The sequence below is a fragment of the Citrus sinensis genome, chromosome 7 (genome assembly GCF_022201045.2).
Source record: "Citrus sinensis cultivar Valencia sweet orange chromosome 7, DVS_A1.0, whole genome shotgun sequence".
Lineage (NCBI taxonomy): Eukaryota > Viridiplantae > Streptophyta > Magnoliopsida > Sapindales > Rutaceae > Citrus > Citrus sinensis.
Genome location: NC_068562.1, coordinates 5,029,091 through 5,047,505, shown reverse-complemented (window position 1 = coordinate 5,047,505; position 18,415 = coordinate 5,029,091). Strand labels below are relative to the sequence as shown.

Here is an 18,415-nt window from a genome sequence, read left to right as displayed (position 1 = left end):
GACAGCGACGATAGGTACTTACCTGGAGAGGGAAAATGCAAACAATAATAATTAGACACATTTTGCAAACACCTCCAAAAGCTGCGAGTATTTTTTCTGGAAAATAACAACCATAGCTCATGAAAGCTCCATTCCTTTTTTTAATTTGAATGATTAAATCACTGATCCAATGAAGAAAGCCAATGAACTTAAAAATAAGTTCTGGTTTAATAATAACATTGACAAGGAAAACTTCTAATTCACGGCCACAAGAACAGAAGTAGTCGCCTTCGTTGTTGTTATGACAAGTATTGTTACCGAAATTACTTCATAGAAGTATCTAACTTTTATCTTGTTACACAGAAAAGATTAGGGAGAGAGTTCTCGAGCAGGTTCAATGTAATTCTGTTCAACGATGAAAAGAAATTGCTTAAACTACCGATCTTAGCATGAGATCTTTATTTTACATGGAATGATAATGCCTTGAGTTTCCTACTCAATATGGCTGCTCATTTGCGGTTACATTGGGGAGAGGAGGCCAACCAGCTGCAGAAATGGAAACTTTTTAAGCTATGCTATTACAACTGTGATTCAAAATAGGAAATATGTGACAATTAATTACAGTGGACGAGCTGCATTTGGTCTAGTTGCATGGGGTAGGCAAACTAAGCACCTTAACAGTATATCCATATATGTACTCTTTCCCTCGTATAAATATCCGCATTTTATTAGAACTCAACTACCAACCCTTCACATCATGAGTCGCTGGTCTGGATTCAAAAAATGTGGACATCGATATGCAATGGCAGTCTGAATGGTGCTGGTGGCATCTGTTGTTATTTTGGGAATATTTACCTTCTTAACAGTCTACAGAAAACTAGTGGTTATCAAGCAGAATTCCTGTCATCTTCTGGAAACCAATACCACCCCATGAGGGCATCTGAAGCCTCAAAGCTATGGTTTCAGCTTAACAAATAATGTAACAGTTCTGACCTGAGTAGCCTAAATATGTTACTTTAGCTTTCTAAACATGATAAGGTGCCTATAAAAAGAATAAACCACAATGCAGTGAAAGATAGAAACTGGAGTCAAATCTTGTGGGAATTGAGCAGTGATAGAGATGTCCTGTTCTTCCTATATTTTTAGAAAACTATGATCTTGTCCATCTGCAAGTAAGAATCTTATGAGCAAGAACATCAACATTTTATTGTGAATTCATGCATCTTGAAGCCTAAGATTACAATAAACTACAAAACGTAGATCATGGCATTCAATTTGTCAGACAGATCAAGAAATTTTGTCAGTTACAGTAACATATTTGCATATCTCACATAAATGCAACCAATCCTGCAACAATCATCCTGAAAATTCAATCAAATACACTGGAATAATGTGAAACTACTCCTAAATTAGCAATGACTGAATACATTATTTGCAGTTTAAAAAAATTATCTGCAAGATCATATGAAACAAATTTAAAGGAAGCAAGAACCTAACTATGGGCCAATGCTAAGGCAACTACAATTAGTATGCTGAAGAACAGCTACATTTCAAGAAATGTGATACAGTTAAAGACAAGCCTAAAAGATTAAAAAAAAAAAAGGTTAAAGTTCAACTTCACCTTCATCATCATCATTGTCAATACCATCACAGCAAAAATCAGAAGAGTTGCTCATGCTGTTCTCATTGAGATGCTGGAGCTGGGTAATAACATTTCTTGCATCAGTCACCAAGGCACTTTTTGCCGCTCTGATGACATCTATTTTCTGACTATCAATCACCCCTCTATTCTCTTTCCCAGGAATTAATCTTTCTGCCCGTGCAGATGCTGCCTTTCTCTTAGCTTCCCGACCAAGTAATTGGTCAAGATACTTCTCATGTAAAGCCCTGTTTTTGACCGGCTTCAGTACTGGCGGACTAACAAGAGGCTTCCCGCATGAATCACTTGATTTTGTAAGGGGCTTTTTATGTTCTGATGGTCTCTCATGGCATTTCTGAAGAAATTCCTGCTTTTCCTGTAAATGCTTTGGGGAGGAAACTAAACCATTCTGCTCAGTAACTTGAGTAGATGGATTGATATTAGGCTCAAGGACTGAGAAGAGATCTGCTTCATAACCTGGATCCATATGATAATTCTTTTGCAACAAATGTCTGACCATTTTCTGTACAAGATGACTCTTCCGCTTACTTGACCTTTTAATCTTCAGTTCAGTAGGTTTAAGCAGTTTGCTCGCCGAGAGTGAAAAATGTTTAAGGGGTGATGAGTTTATTTTGTTTGCTCTTGATTGAGGCTGAGCTTGAGGTGGGGTTATGTGGTCAGAGTGGATTTTATCAAAGCAGTCCTGTGCAGACTTTCCAGGCACCTGAATTGATTTCAAACAACTATAAAATATGCTCACAATTGATACTAGCAAAAGAAAATTGTTGCAAGTACGAACTGCTTGTCCATATGAAGTTACATAGTTCTTATCTGACCATATCTTAAGTTTCCTATGACCAAATTGCAAAGTTACAAAATAAAAACAAAAAATCATAAGAAAATTAGAAGTCACTTCATCATTTCTACTTGTTTTTCTGACTATTTGGAATGCATTTACTTATTGCAATTTGCAGTTCAATTTTTTGACAAATTTTTTGGTACAACAGAAAGACCAATGTGGCAACATTTAACATGGCTTTCTTTAATCTCAGCAATGGAGGAATGACGATCTTTCAGTCTCTATTACAATTTTATGCCAAAAATAGGTGTTTGAATGTGTGTATTTTCTTGCCTGTATCTCAAAGGTTTAGGTCCTTGACCATCAGCTGGTTTGGTTTAACATTATTGTACCCGAAGGTGGAGATAGCTCCAAATACTACTCAATATTAGTGAGTCAATCAATTCAGTGCTCAAAGTTCAGCTGACGTTCCTGGTTGAGATTCAGCGGGTTGAAATCACGTCTGACTTGGTCACTAATTTGTTTGTGTTTGAAGAGGGTTCTTTCTACTAGAGTCAAACAAAGTAAAGAAAAGTCCAAACAGTAAGCATCACAATGTTGAGTCTGCTAACAACAAAAAAGAGGTGGAAACTTCATTAGACCCTCTCATTTGTCTGCTATAACTGGAAGTAGATATAAAAAGAGTTCAAGGAATATAGAGTTTAAATGCATTTTAAACACAATCTTGGCGTGCTGTTGCAAACCCAAGAATTTTAATGTTGAGCTTATAATAAAATATATCAAAAAAAGTAGTAACTCTAAAATTCGTCACTCGAACCTATGACCCGAACTCTAATTTTTCCAGCATAAAATAACTGATCAATCAATTGCCCACTGCATCAGTTTGAAGACCTCAATTTTTTGAAAAATATTAATTTATACGATTATACTACTTATAATTGTATTTTACCTAATAAATAACAACTAATAAATACAAAGCAAGCTATTGCCGAGTAGCATCAGTTTTATTCGTTTATATTCCAAGGAAAGTGTAACTATACCAAAAATGAGTATAAGAAAATATCATTACCAGCTTAGAAACCTTCTTCCAAAAACTAGGAGTTGGCTTCGTTGCAAAATAAGCTCTTTGCAATGCCACTTCCTGTTCTTTTGTCCACTCTCGAATTTTGCCGCTCACTTTACCTTCCTCAACCTGTTTTCTTTTTCTACAAACATTAATCTCTCCACTTCCTTTCACCACATCTCTCACCTTTCTTTCTCCGTTTTCTTTAACTGCCTTCAAACCTAACACAACACCAGATCTAATCACTTCCATTTGCTCACAAGAGGAAGAGCCAGAGCCCACACCCACTTCACATTTGGCTTTCCTCTTATTTTTCGAATCGCAAACTATCGATTTCTTGACTTTATCATCACTACCAGTCCTCTTCTTGACAAGTACCTCAGCATTCTGCTGATTAGAAAACCTTGGGGACCGCCTAAGACTCTGCGATACATCAACCCCATTGTTCAATCTTGGAGATCGTCTCAACCCACTAACAAGAGATGTTTTTGTTTTGGGGAAATCTTTATGAGGTTTGGGGTGAGAATTTGATGACTGTAAGCGATTGGTTGTGGGTTTGGACTTGCAGGTTTTTGGGTTTTGTGGCTCTGGTGTGATCGTCTGGTTGTGGAGGAGCCTAGCAGATCTACGGAGAGGCGTGCGTAGCTCCGTGTTGATGATGGAGTTTCTCTTCGACATTTTCACAAACACTTGGGGGATTTGACTTTTGGGAGGGAAAACGAGATTAAGGATCCACTGTTCAAATTTTGAAATGGTTGGGACTTAGGACTCCTCTCGTTGTTAGAAAAGCAAAAGCTTCGACTTCGATCGATCACGATTGACGACGTCTTACGGGGCAGGCTTAGGCCTAACGCCATTGCTTCATTATGGGCTTCGAAAATACAATGGGCCTTTTTGTAAGGCCACTTTTATTCTGATGCCCTGTCATCTACCATTTTGATTTTGCAAGTTGTAACCTATCCATAATAATTATTGTATAATTTATAATCAGCATCCATGCACACTGATTAAAGCCAATTATACAGTGAAAAATAATTTTAAACATTAATGTCTTTGACTTTGATAAGAGTACTTAAAAGTGTCAAAAAATTCAGGCCGTGTTTTGTATTGATATTGAGTAGTTGGTAGTTTAAAAGTTACAGTATTATAATATTTGGTAAACACTAACTATTATAGGTTAGAACCCAATTAGTTAAATTGATTCAATTACATACATGATGAAAAAATTATACAATCTTTACTATTATTTAAAAGTTTTGAGGGAAAAAAAAAACCATACAAACCACAGTATCACCAAATTTATAAGGTGATATGTGTTTTTTATTCACTTGAATCACAAATGAGCGAGCAGTTGAAGAAAAAAGTCGTCTTATCTTCCTAACATAGCGATTTGTGAGTGGCTGAGTATAATAACTTTTATTGTTTAAATAATGAGAATCTCACATGATTTAGCTTACAGAATCTAACAAACTAAGCTAATATCTATACGCAAGCTTGGAGAGCATTTTTGGATGCTTTCAATTGTGATTGTATGTGCATCAGCATCATCTGTTTGGCTAATCCGTCGTGTACCATAAGAAATAAAGAAAAAAGAAAGGCCTGGGGATCAGAAAAGATATTATAAAAAAAAAAAAAAAAAAAGGGGAAAAGTAATGAATCTCTTATGTCACGTACCTAACAATTTACATGGGAATTCCACTACAACTACTACTACTCATCATATAAACTATAAAGAAGGAAGCTAATTGCTTTGGGCCATTTTCTTGTGGTTTAAACACCCCCGCCACATCAACATCAACGCATCAGCCTCTCCAGCTACGGGCAAATACCCAATATTAATGGCAATTCGATCTCCGCTGAGCCGTCTTCAGCGATTAATTGCAAATAATACTGCTGTTAAGAATATTCAACAGTTTTTTTAAAAAAAAAAAAAAATTAACTACTATGAAGAGTTAATTAATCTTAGTTCGATGGTGTTTAGAAGATATATACTAGTAAGTAGCCATCGAGATCCAACAAAATCAACCTCTCTAATGCTTTTTGATTTGTAAATTATTAATGTCACGTCGCTATGATTAAAGTGACGAATGAGTTTTAAGACTTAAACAATTGATTAAGATAACAATCTTTTCCCGCTGGCGCCACATTGCAATAACAAACATAATGGCGTCATAAAGGCACTGTTGAGATAAGACCACTAAGAACGCACCAGATATTGTCGTCTGAGAAGGATCCATCACCGTGTGATTTTGGTGATGATACGGGCCCCATCTCATGGACCGCTTATCATCCGTACAATTATATAAACCCTACTTTTTATTATATATTTTTAAAAAATATATATATAATAAAATAAGGGAAACCACATTTGTGTTTTGTTGATTGGGAAAGACAAAATTTAAGTTACAATTTTGGGCGTTGAGCTTCATAAAATGCGGTAGGATCGAATTTTTTATACGAGATTCATGCTGTATGGTGACCAAAAGTTCCGTCTCTTATAATATGGTGTGATCGATCCCTTGGGGAACTTAGTTTAGACTTGAGAGTCACATGGTCTAAAGATAATTTTTCATTTAGTTATTTTGATGGTTTATTATTTTTCAATTTTTCAAATTCAATACTAGCGTATGTATATAACACTGAAGTGGATCAGGCTATGGTGCCACTGTTGCACCTAAGGGGAATCCCACTGAAGTACTTCTTTTCTGCAAACATTGACACTTTCTTTAAAATAGAGACAAAATTACTACGCGCACAAATAGTTTATTAATATTTTTTTTAAAAAAAAAAAATGGTTGTTCTACATTTACTTCAAACCAAAAAAAAAAAAAAATCATTGCCAAAAAAGAAAACACGGATAATGTCTACACTTAAACTAACAAAGAAGGTATGATAAATTTTATCGTGTACTATCTCTTACCTAAAAACAGGTTCAAACACATTTATTATATTGTATTTTTATCTATTATATATATAAATGTTCCAATCTAAAATTTTAAAATGTGGGAATGTTTGGGAGAACACATAAATCGTGCGATTTAAGCGTTTCAAGTTGTAAGCGTTTAAAACCCTACAAATATTTTATAAACTCTTCCGCACTTTAAAATTCCTAACCAGAAAATTATTATACACACATGAATCAGTGTTGCTGTATTTATTTTATATGTCCTTGTATAGTTAATGGAACATGATCCTCTCCTTATCTGAGCATTACTGAGTTTTTAATGATCTTTTGACATGTGTCTTTTAGTGGTAGTGTATGGATAAAATTTAACTTCTTCTACTTTTTATTTATTAACAACCAATTAATGATTGAGTTATTTGCTCATGATATGATCATATCATGAGAGAATCTTGATTCATAAATAATATAGATCAATAAATGAGGTCATTAAGAAAAAAAAAAGATTAAAGGTTGGATAATTTCCCATATTTTGCTGAAAAGACGGGAAATATATTAAGAAAAATTAAGAAGAAAAACAAGGAAACTTTGCACCATGCACAATATATAATAATTTAAATTGCAAAATGCAGTTTTTCTGGTAATTAAAGTTTGTATAACGTATAGCTGTGACTATAAATGATCCAAAATAATTAATGGTTCAATCCAGAGGGAACAACAAATAGAGGGCATTTTTTGCAGCAGAGTCAGATAATGATTCAACAAATGAACAACACAATAATATGTACACAAACACAATAATAATTAATGGTTGAATCCAGAGGGAACAACAAATGAACAACACAATAATATAGGCAAGATTTTAGCAAATCAATGACAATGATTCAACCCTTGTTCTGTCATTCCGTGAGTCATCTTCATTTGCTGAGTCAGATAACAGCTCCAAGCTTACATGGCATCCAAGTCATCAAGGTTGGCGTACGTACTTTGCGGCAGAGTCCAATTTTCCACAAACACTACCAGCTGCCCTGCTCGATGAAGAAACGGATGATAATTGAATTAAAACAAGCAAGTATTATTTGTAGTTTCTTCAAACGTGAGGGCAGATGTTTGAAACGGGTGCCCGAAAGATCCAAACTGAGAATTTAATTCTTAGTATTGATGAATATGGACAGTCGGTGGGGACGAATACGTAGTGAGCGCCCACTTCTGATGGATAAAGGAGGGTCAATCAAATCGGCGTTGCCGTTGTCGATGACAGACAAATATCAGCGCATCATCACGGAACTAGTACAAACTGCTAGTAGTACTAGTACTGGTGTTATAAAAAAAAAAAAAAAAAGAGTGAAAAGGCAACTTAATTAGCATGTCGAAACAGGGAAATTAGGTCATGAAAGATAGTGTCCCTGTGCGGATCATGAGTGTTTGAATATAATCATTGTGGGCCTTCTTTGTTGCGGCACCACTTTTCCTAAATCATGACGTGTAAAGAGATTACTTGTATCTTCAAATTTCCACAAAATCTCCCATGATTTTGATATCTAATTTTGACCATGGCCCATTCTCTCTTGTACAGATGTAATGCAAGAGCTGGATGAATTTGCTTTTTTTTTTTTTTTTTACTAATGTTTTCTGCTGATAGTTTTGATCTATTTGTCAGTCAGCGCGTCCGTTGTTTTGTTTTGGGTGTTCGCTTAGTGCGAAGATCTCCAATAAATAAACCCACCGAATAAAATGGGCGACAAATTATATGATTTAGAGGGTTAGTAAACGAACTACTAAAACACTAGCACTCTTGGGTGCAATTACGTAAGGATTACACTTTTCAACTCAAGATTGGATTTGTTGCTGCTGCTCATGTATTAACACCTACCTCGGCCCACAATTAAAGTCTAACCACATCTTCAATCTCAAGTGGATTTTTTAGTGAGTAAACATGTTTTTTTTAGGTCTGTTTAATACTGAGATTGAGCAGTTATATCAATAAAATATTCAATAAGTTAATTTTGATATGTCATTTGTATAAAGAAAAACTTATAATATCTTTATATTTTATCAAAATTATTATTTAACACTCATATTTAATACACATTAATCACTATTATCTTTTATTTCGTAATTATTATATTTTTTAACAACTATAGCATAAAAGATTAAAAGATACTATATCTGAATACTAAATGGGGCCTTAATAAAGTTTTTCTTTAATTAAAAAGAAAAAAAAAGATAAATACAGTTTTCGTTTCCAAAGCAAATAAATAATCACGGGGGCATTAGCTTCCGCCTTCCTGGTTTATGAAAAGAAGTCTTACCAACACGGGCGGATCCAATTAAGGCACAGGAGCGGCCCCCTTGGGCCATTAGTTTTTCTTTTAAATGTACCTCAAGCCCTTTCTAAAAAAGTTACATAAATAAAATTTGGACACATTTTCCATATATTAAAAACCTTGTAGTTCAATGGTAAGAGTGTTATTTGATGGTTTTAAAATCTTGGTTCAAATCCCAATAGTCACATTATTTTATTTTTTAAAATATTTTGTGGAAACTTATTTGAAAAATGATATTTTCACGTATTTAAAATAAATAATTTATTACTATTATTATTTAGAATTTAAAAGAAAGTAATAAAATTTGAGTTTATAAGACTTAAAATGTATTTAAGTGAATATTAAAAAAATCTAAGTTAAATAAAATTTTTTGAACTAAGCCCCCCCTCATTTTAGTTTCTGAGTCCGCCACTGCTTACCAACCTATGATTTGATTTCAAAATAATGCACTAATAAGATGACAACATTTGCTTTGCTTGTAAGTTCTCCTGACATTACATAGAGATCATCAAACCCAACATAAATCAAATTTATAATCAGTAAGTAGGACAGATACCTGATTTGATTACCAGGGGCTAAAAAATAAAATAAAATAAAAAACTTTGCATTATCTTAACAAATGATTATCTACTAGCAATTTCTGCATTCAATCTTCAAATAACCTTGACAGGGACTTGAGGTTGATCCTTACATACGCCTCACTTACTCAATACCAATATGGTTTAATTTAGTTTGTTCACGAGTTAATTATCATATTTACTGTGACTCCAGAGTCCAGACTCCAGTTCTTGCAGACAAAGATTGTATTTTCACTAATCCATCCACGGAATTGTCACAAATTGCACGCAGCTATATTGCTTTGGGTTTAAATGAGAGTGGATTAAAAGACAGAAGAAAAAACGCAAGCGTTTTAACTCTTCAAATTGGCTGAGTTTTACTATTACATATGAAGAAAATGTTGTGGTTTACAAACTGATGACCTAAAAGTTCTACCTGGGGAAGGTTAAAAATGATGGTAAAAGCTAATTTCTTTCTCTTCTTTTTACTAAATTAAATTGTAAATATGAGATTATATACACCAAGTGAACAACCTCTGTAACTGCTAATACAAAGGCACCGGAAAACGTGGCAGCTTTGGCGGTTTTTGCACTTTTACAACAATCTTCTCGGCTCGAGGAGGCTCACAGGGACATGGCAATGCTATAAACTTTGGGATCTGGTCGCCTGGCATTAACACTGGCAAGCTTTGGCTCTGATTTTTCTTTAAATCCTGGTAACAAAATTTTAACCAAGAAAAGGGTCAGATTAAGTTCCTTTCACTTGTACCAATAGTTTGTTAACTTCAACTTCAGCTTGATGAAAGAAGAATGAAAATTACCATGTGGGCAGCCTTGGATTTTGAGGGCGATCCTTCATTGTCAGCCTCGGGATCCGCATGCTCGGAGAACGACCGACGGAGTGATCTAACCTTGTCCCAGTGGTAGCAGCAGGAGAAGATGCCACTCAAGCTGAATATGACAATCAAGAGGAGTGCTGTGCCAAGAGGGAATCCAAGGGACGGCCGAGATGCATCCCCGTGGGGTGGTGAAAAATCCTGATTCTCCATTGCATACAATCCCACTATTGCTTGATGGAAAATTTGATCCTTCTATCATATGTAACAAGGGAAAGAACAGAGCAGAATATGGAGACAGAGAGTTTTAGTGAAGGGCTAAAGCTGGAGAAAATAATTAATGAAGTGCAAATTGATTAGCGGATTGGAGGAATTTATAAAGAGGATGGATTTCAGGTACGTGTAAAGGTACATTTAATGTCCGGGCCATGGTACGGAATTAGTAGGGCCCCGTTGTTGGGTGCTAAGCATGAAGGAAGCTTTGGTTTGCTTGCTTCATTTGCTTTTCTTTTTTTTTCTTGGATTCCAATTGGTAGTTATAATAAAACTGTCTCATCCATAAGCGCGTAAATCAATTGGTGTAGAGTTATTTTATTTTAACAAAAATTCTCAGTTTGAGATTTAAAAATGTATATGTGTTAAATACTTGTTGAGAGAATTTTACTGTTCTAGTAGTTTTATCTGGCTCGAATCTAAATTAGTTGAGGCTCAATGTAATTTTTGGATACCAAATGATTTAATATACTGAAAAAAAAATTGTCTTCAATGAAAGAGAGAGGACTGAAATTTTAATTGTTATTTATAAGAAAATTGTCTTCACTCAATTATTAAGATTGTTTTCAGCCAATCATTTTATAATTAAAAAAATTAAAACTAATTTACATAATATTTTTATAGAGATTTTAACCCTTACTTATATACATTGTGAACACAAGAATTCTCCCACCACGCCAATTTCCCATTGATTCATTTGCTCAGTTGCTTGTTCAGTAAAATGGCCAAAAAATTGGGTATGAAACGTGAAGGCCACAAGTGGGAAATTGGACAATGCTCGTTAGCTGGCATTTTGCTTTACTTTGCACTTTTTGTTTACTTCTTGCTTGCTAGTGGATCATGCGTGCAGTGGATGGCATGGCCCCCTACTGTTGTAGGTTATCGTGTATTTTTCTACTCCTTGAGGCTCAAGTTTTGTGCCTATTTTTAATTTTAGTTTTTGAGTATTTTGTAAATTTGTTGTCGGAATAGGATTGTAAATTAAGATGATACTTATGGTGTGATAAAATGATTACAATTGAAATCATTTTCATTTAAAAGTACTTTTATTTCAGAAAATAATAATTATTTTATTTATCTTAATTATAGAGCATATTTTATCTCAAAAAAGGTCTCACAAAGAACGGCAGAAGTCATGATAAGCAGAAGAAGAAGAAGAGAAAGAGGATTTTGCTTTGTTGGTTTTGATGTTCTCACCGGAGGAAAGGGCATTGAAAGAGGGATTTGATGAGATGGGGACTGGCCATGGCCATCACCCATGGAAGTTTTTTTGACCTTTTGAGCTCCTAAAGGACAAAGACACACTGGAGCAAGGAAAAGAAAGAAAATAGACAAACACGCATTTTCCCGCTGTTTTCGACAAAGTGGTTTCATGGAGTAAAGCTAGATTAAAAGTACAAGATAGAATCAAAGATTGGAAGTGCCACCCAATTAGAATTGCAAATGCATAACCAATATTTCTTGGTACATATTCAAAATACTTAGATAGCAAGTCAAGTGGTTGCTATCTTAGAAGATATGCCGTGTGGGATTCATATTTCAATTGCCTAGATATGATTTCACTCCTCTTTTGACTTAAAACCACTTCGCCCCAGCAACATGAGAAAAAATAAAAAGATTCATTTCCAAGTTTTTAAATTTATGATGGGGACCTTTTGAGCTACCTTGTTGAAACGATCGAAACTTGTCGATTTCATTGTCTATTGGGCGTTCATGTAATCCCAATTACTTTTGTTTTTTTTCATTTTTTCCTCAGAATGCAAAAAAATTATAGTTCCATCTCGTAAAAACATTCAGTAAAGTCACCAAACCATACGCAGGTCATTTTCATAAGTTTTTAGAGTCTTCATAGGTCATTAATCTTTATCCACCAGACTGCCTTGTTTCCCAAGAAGGGTATGAATCTGTAGCGCATTTGGTGTTTGATTTTGCTGGAATGGCATTATTCCCTTCATAGATGTGAAGTTTATTGGTTGTTTCTTTCTGACCTTATCCCCAGTTACATATTATAGAGATATTTTCGTCGTTGGGACCATGGGATTCCTACAATATCCATGAAAATGAAGGGGCTGCTACTATATTTCGTAAAAGTTTCCCTCTTTTTGACTGTTTCATATTTTGTAAATTCCTTCTTTGCTTTGCTACATCTGTGAAATTTTTGTTGCACTATATTCCTCTTTATATTAATTGCCTTTGGGACCATATTTATCACCTTTGTCACTTACTGTGTCTCTGAGTTAACGTCTACAAGGCCGTGACACTGATTTTAACGCAAAGACTCCATCAACATTCTCTCTTTGTGCTCTAAATTAGAGAAGAAAAAAAAAAATCTGCTTGTGGGAAGGATTCTATAAAGAACAGGTACAAGATATTTCATATACAAACGAAAGTATCAGCAGTCAGCACGGACATGCAAAAGTGTATCGATATATAGGGATGGCAATGGGGAGGGGAGGGGAGGGGACCAATCTCCCCATACCCATCCCCGATGTTTTGCATATGTCCCCGTCCCCTCCCCGTCCCCGTCAAAATTGCTTGAGAGAATCCCCATCCCCTCCCCGAATAATAACAGGGGATCCCCGAGGGTCCCCGGTCCCCGAATAATTAATAGTCTAATACATTTTTTATTTTCGATTTTAAATTAATCATATTAAAATAAACTCATACCGCTATTGTAAGCTTGTAACCAACTTTGACAGCACATTAAGGCCTCCAATGTGCTTGGATGAAGTTTGTTATGGTATGAGCTCACAACTCTACCACTAGTGTTAAAAGCTGATTCAGAAGCAACTGTTGTAATTGGAATTGCCAAAATATCTCTAGCAATTCGAGCTAATGTAGGATACCTATTAGCATTTGTCTTCCACCAACTCAAAATATTAAAATCTTCCATCCGAGATATAACTTTCTCATCCAAATATGAATCTAATTCATCTGCAACAACTGCACAATCTCCATTGTTTACATAATCATTAAAACCTGTCATCCATTTGGTTGCTTTCTTATAAGAATCCCCTGTAGATCTAGTAGAAGAACTACTACCAGTATAATCAAAGCAATAAACAGTTGGTGAAAACTTCAATTAATACTCTTCAACTAATTCCCGGCAAAGGGTGACCACTTTCCCAACATACAACTATTTTGATATTTATTATTTTTAACAATATTTATAATTTTGTTATTTATTTATTAGTAATTTTAAAAATAAAAATAAAATTAAAAATTAAAATGGGGAAATGGGTAGGGGATGGGGATTCCACCTCATCCCCGTCCCCTCCCCGAATAAAAAGTTGGGTAAAAAATTTTCCCCGTCCCCTCCCCGAAAAAAAAATTGAGTATAAAATTATCCCCGTACCCTCCCCGAATGGGGAAAATCCCCGAGGGTACCCATCCCCGTGGAGATTTTTGCCATCCCTATCGATATATAAACATTCTCGAAATATCCAGCTTGGCAGGCGGCTTATTCGCATTCTCAAGAAAATTCCATTTGACATCTCTCGCTAGTCTTGTATTCCCACCATTTATTCCAGAATCAAATTGATAAGCAATAACTTGTATTAAAATAAAAATAAAATCTAATCTAAAGTTTAATGGGAATGTTTAATCCAAAAAAAACTCAGTGTAATTAAAGCCGGTAGGCCCGTACAATAAATAGCAGTTGAAGTGGCATTTTTCTCAGCCTCAGTACAGTGGCGCAAAATTAGTAGAAATTTATTCCTAATATGTCAAGAAATGAAGCGTCCCTTCTGCTACCAATTGATTTGACTGCAAGATGAAGAATTCAGAGTCGATGCTTTTTACGTGATTGGTGAGAAGAAATATGCATTACGTTGTATTTCTCTGTAGCCATTCTTCAGAGACGAAATGGAATATGTTTGTGGGAGACAAGGCTAGTGCGTACCTAATTTCTCAAAATGATGCTCAATTCAGGCAGTAATGCTGGTTTTGTGCTGGGTTTAAGCCATAATTGATTCATAATTCATTGTTTAGTGGAGAAAAAACTTATGAAGCCAATAAAAAATGGGCAGCCAGCTCATAGGAAAGATAATTCTAGCAACAAGAAAATGCTTTCTTTATAATAATGAAGACGTGCCAAGTCTTAAGCATCATTTGGGCACAAGGGATAAACAAACAATGTAATCAATACTAAAGTGACAAAATCATGGTTAATCCAGAGCTTGAAAAGTGATTATAAAGTCCAAGAATCGGCAAACAAATGTGAAAAAGAAAACAAAAACAAAAAGTCGAGATAAAATGATGCTTTCTTTCCTAAAGTGGCTAAATGGTTTTTAAAGTGGGAAAAAAAACAATGATAAAGATTCGGACACATCTATGAGTTTAACTTATGGAAAATGTCATCTTTCATTCTTTTTTATCCGGACACTTAAGTATTAATCCTAATCACATTATATAACTTTGGTATGATTACTATTCATAAGTCAGAACAAACATTCTCCCAAATTTATTCCATAAAAAATTTAGTTAAATAAATTTCAAAAAGAAATTTTATTTTAAACCATAAGACTATGTTTGTATGTTGAATAAAAGGTGGGATTAGACTAATTTGAAGGATAAAAAAATTAGACTAATCTAGAGTTATATTTGGATGTCAAGAATAATAAATTAATCTAAATCTTAGTCCAACATCTGTAAGATTATTAATCCAATCTTTTCACATAGATTTTGATAGGACTGGATATCTTGTAATTTAAATTTTCTACTAATATCAAAATTTTATTCAATAATTTGTTTTTATTTTTAAAAAATTTAAGATTAAATCAAAATTTTAATTCAATTATTTATTTTAACTAGTATGTAATCTATTAAACATAAAAAATATGCAGTTATTTATTTTCAATAATATTAAAATTTAAATATTAAGTTAGCAAATAATAATATGATTTAAAAAAATATATATTTTAAATTATTATATTAACTTCATTAAATTAAATTTAACATATTTATATACGATTTTATTCCAAATAAAAAAACAGTACTACCGAATCGAATCAAATCCTAATAATTAATAGTCCAATCATCCAAACGTTATAGTTTATTTTCATGACCATGGACAAAACTTATCTGCCACAGGTGACAGACAAATTTAAATGAAAAGCTATGGGTCCCACAAAAAATAAAAAATAAACACTCAATAAGAGCGATCAGATGGTGGGTCATTATTGGACCGCGCACCAGTCAGAAGTTCCTTCGCCCAGGTGATTCTCTTCCCCATGGCAATTTTGCCCAGCCAAGGAATTGGGCTCCTAATGTACATGGCATGGGTCTCGCCAAGCGTAGATGATAAGCCCATTTAACAAACGTCGTTTACAATTTATACCCTTAAACCTATAGCATCTAAAAAGTTGAGCAAAAGAACCGGAGGATAAAATAAAATGATTCCCTAAAAAAAAGAAAAATAATAATAATAATTAAGCAAAATATGGAGGCGCAAGAGAATGAGGATGCTTGAGAAGTTGAGGTGCAAAATCAAATATCGGGTTCGAATCATCGAATCATAATCACCAAAAACAACTCAAATAAGATTATTTTTCTGTTTTTTTTTTTATATTAAAGAGAGAGAAAGACAATTTTATTTGAATAATCTTATTTAAAGAGTCTTTTAAAACTTTTAATTTAATATTATATTAGTGTTTATCCCATCATTGTTGAATAGAGACAAGTACTATAATTGCTATTATTTTAGTAGAAGAAAAAATTTGACTAAAAAAACATAAATTTTTTTTTAAACAAATCTTTTAAAAGGAAACTTATTTTTTCATTGACTACTCTTCTTTATGGTAATAAACAAATAAGCATTTACTATTTAAACAGTAAAATTAAAAAGAATCTTTTGTTGATCCTCTTACCATTACGATGAGCAAGTGTGCAGCTTGGTGATTATAGTCGTAGAGTAGGTGGCCCATATTGATAATATTGAAAAGACTTCATCACGTTTGGGCCCAGGCCCAGAAAGAGAAAAGAAAAAAGAAAGCGGATGCTTTTGGTTTTTGGAATTTGATACTTAAAAATTGGGTTTGGATCCGACACGCGTCCCCCGAACCAAAAATCAGATTCCAACGCGTTATCCATCGTGGCGTCAAGTCAAAACCGTAGAGGACGACAATATGATCTATGATCACAGGTACGTACTACGTACGCATCCTATTGCACGTGAACAGTGAGCTATCCATCTATCGCACGGCAGCGTGAGCGCGCTAGAGTGGGGTCCAACCCTTACTGCCCATTTGAAGTTTGATCCTCCCCTAGCGCCCCTTCAGTCACAGAAACTACTGTCAGCAAAGCTTCCAAAAAAGTGATGTCGCGTGTCGACCTCTCAATGGGGGAGAAAAAAAAATCCCGCGGCTCTGATTAAGCTTCGGGAAAATCAGAGTGTACAATTCGCTGGAACTTTAATTATTCTAGTCCAACGTAACCATGGTTAACGTTTTCTTTTGCTAACCGTAGTTGATATAAAGTGAGCGGCAAAAGCGGAGGACGTCCGGCATTGGGTCCCTTTGTCGCGGCACAGGCCCTCAAAATCTGTCGATGAATAATAATACTACTAAGGTTGGGGCATATACTTATTTAATTTCTAAAATAACAGAGGTAGCCACCGTCGCTTTCCTCCCGCAACATTCATTATTTCATGCATTTATTTATGCCTATCTTTTCATTCTTGTTAGTCCTTCCCCCCCCCCCCCCCCCCCCCCCCTCCCGATACATTCTTCCTACCTTTTTTTTTTTGGTTTCAAAGTTTGAAGTCAACGCAATCATTCAAATATTACCATTGTACATGGACTACAAACAAATTAGGCTAGAAAATTTATTATTAGTTTTTTAATTATAAACAAATTACTGTGCACTTATAAATTTCGGTCTTTTAAGTTTTGAGAATATGTAAATTATAGTTTTTTACAAGTTTAGGTGTCCATATCTCATAAAACACGAGTTTGCATTCGTTATTTATGAGTAATTTTTTGGCTTTAAGAATAGGCAAAATAGCTCGTTACCTAAGACCTAATTTTTTTAAGAGGCCCTAATTTTATGCATTTATTCATTAATATACTAATTATTAATAATTATTCCTTAAGATTTTCAAGATTAGGACCAAATTGGAATTGTAGTGGTTGATTAAAATAAGCTACTAATTAAAAAGCAAGTCAATGTTTAGTAAATTGTGTTATTACGCTTATTGTAAATTTGAAAAGCAATGTACATGCATTTAGTAAATTTTGTTATAAAAGTATTATTTTTATTATATAATGACCAAAATTGATATAAATTTAAATTACCTTTTATTTTTTATAGCATGTTTAATAATGTTTACCTTCTTATTATATAATAAAATTTTATACTAATACATAATTCATATAATGTTTACATTAACATTAAACTTCTTGCAATAAGCACCATAATTATACAAAAATATAAATAGATTGAATGTTAAAGGTCATATTATGAAATTGATTTTAAAAGTAATACTTAACTTTCATATGAAATTGTTCACAGCTTAAAGAAAATTTACGAAGTCGTATGCAAGTCTTATTGAATCTTATAATAGAAAATAAAAGTAAAATATAAAAAATATGAACTTACGGGATCAAAACTTTGATATTGAAGAGAACATATAGTCATTATAGCTCTAATTTTATTGTGATGGGAAAATTATTTTTTTATTAAAATAATAAAATTATAATAGAAACTTTAAAAAAGTGTGGTGACTATTTAATAAGCTGTTTATTAAAAGCAAACCCCTATATGCTTCTAAAAATTACTGTCAAAAACTCAAAATGGAGAAAATTATAAAATAAGCATATTTTTACAAAATTTATCAAATATTATTTTTTCAAAAATTATGAAATAAGCAGCTCATTAAATTTCAATCTCAATTCTCATGGGACCTTAAATTTTAAGTTATGTATGTAAGTAGGCATAGTTTTTAAATTATCTATGTAAGTAAACATAATTTTTAGGCGTCTTTCTATTATTATTCACATTCATAATTATCCAAAAATGGTCAGCGATTTTAATCACCAATTT

The 18,415-nt window shown here is 33.8% G+C and overlaps 2 protein-coding genes across 4 annotated transcripts; both read right to left on the bottom strand.

The window, feature by feature from the left end:
* Positions 1–223: 223 nt before the first annotated feature.
* Positions 224–4,387, bottom strand: LOC102626932 (uncharacterized). Of its 3 annotated transcripts, none has more exons than XM_025100404.2 (3): positions 3,487–4,387; positions 1,601–2,342; positions 224–525 (listed from the first exon to the last, which is right to left on the bottom strand). In XM_025100404.2, exons 1-3 carry the CDS (start codon positions 4,156–4,158, stop codon positions 476–478), a joined length of 1,464 nt encoding a protein of 487 aa, XP_024956172.2. In that variant the 5' UTR covers positions 4,159–4,387; the 3' UTR covers positions 224–475. The 3 variants fall into 3 exon arrangements, with proteins under 3 accessions (XP_024956172.2, XP_052299902.1, XP_006466367.3); XM_052443942.1 differs by lacking the exon at positions 224–525 and adding an exon at positions 532–846 and having other exon boundaries at positions 3,487–4,384; XM_006466304.4 differs by lacking the exon at positions 224–525 and adding an exon at positions 856–1,145 and having other exon boundaries at positions 3,487–4,385.
* Positions 4,388–9,589: 5,202 nt separating this feature from the next.
* On the bottom strand, positions 9,590–10,512 carry LOC102627202 (uncharacterized protein At5g65660). Its single transcript, XM_006466305.4, has 2 exons — positions 10,088–10,512; positions 9,590–9,979 (listed from the first exon to the last, which is right to left on the bottom strand). The coding sequence occupies exons 1-2, from the start codon at positions 10,313–10,315 to the stop codon at positions 9,812–9,814; spliced, it is 396 nt and encodes a 131-aa protein (XP_006466368.2). The 5' UTR covers positions 10,316–10,512; the 3' UTR covers positions 9,590–9,811.
* Between the last annotated feature and the right edge of the window lie 7,903 nt (positions 10,513–18,415).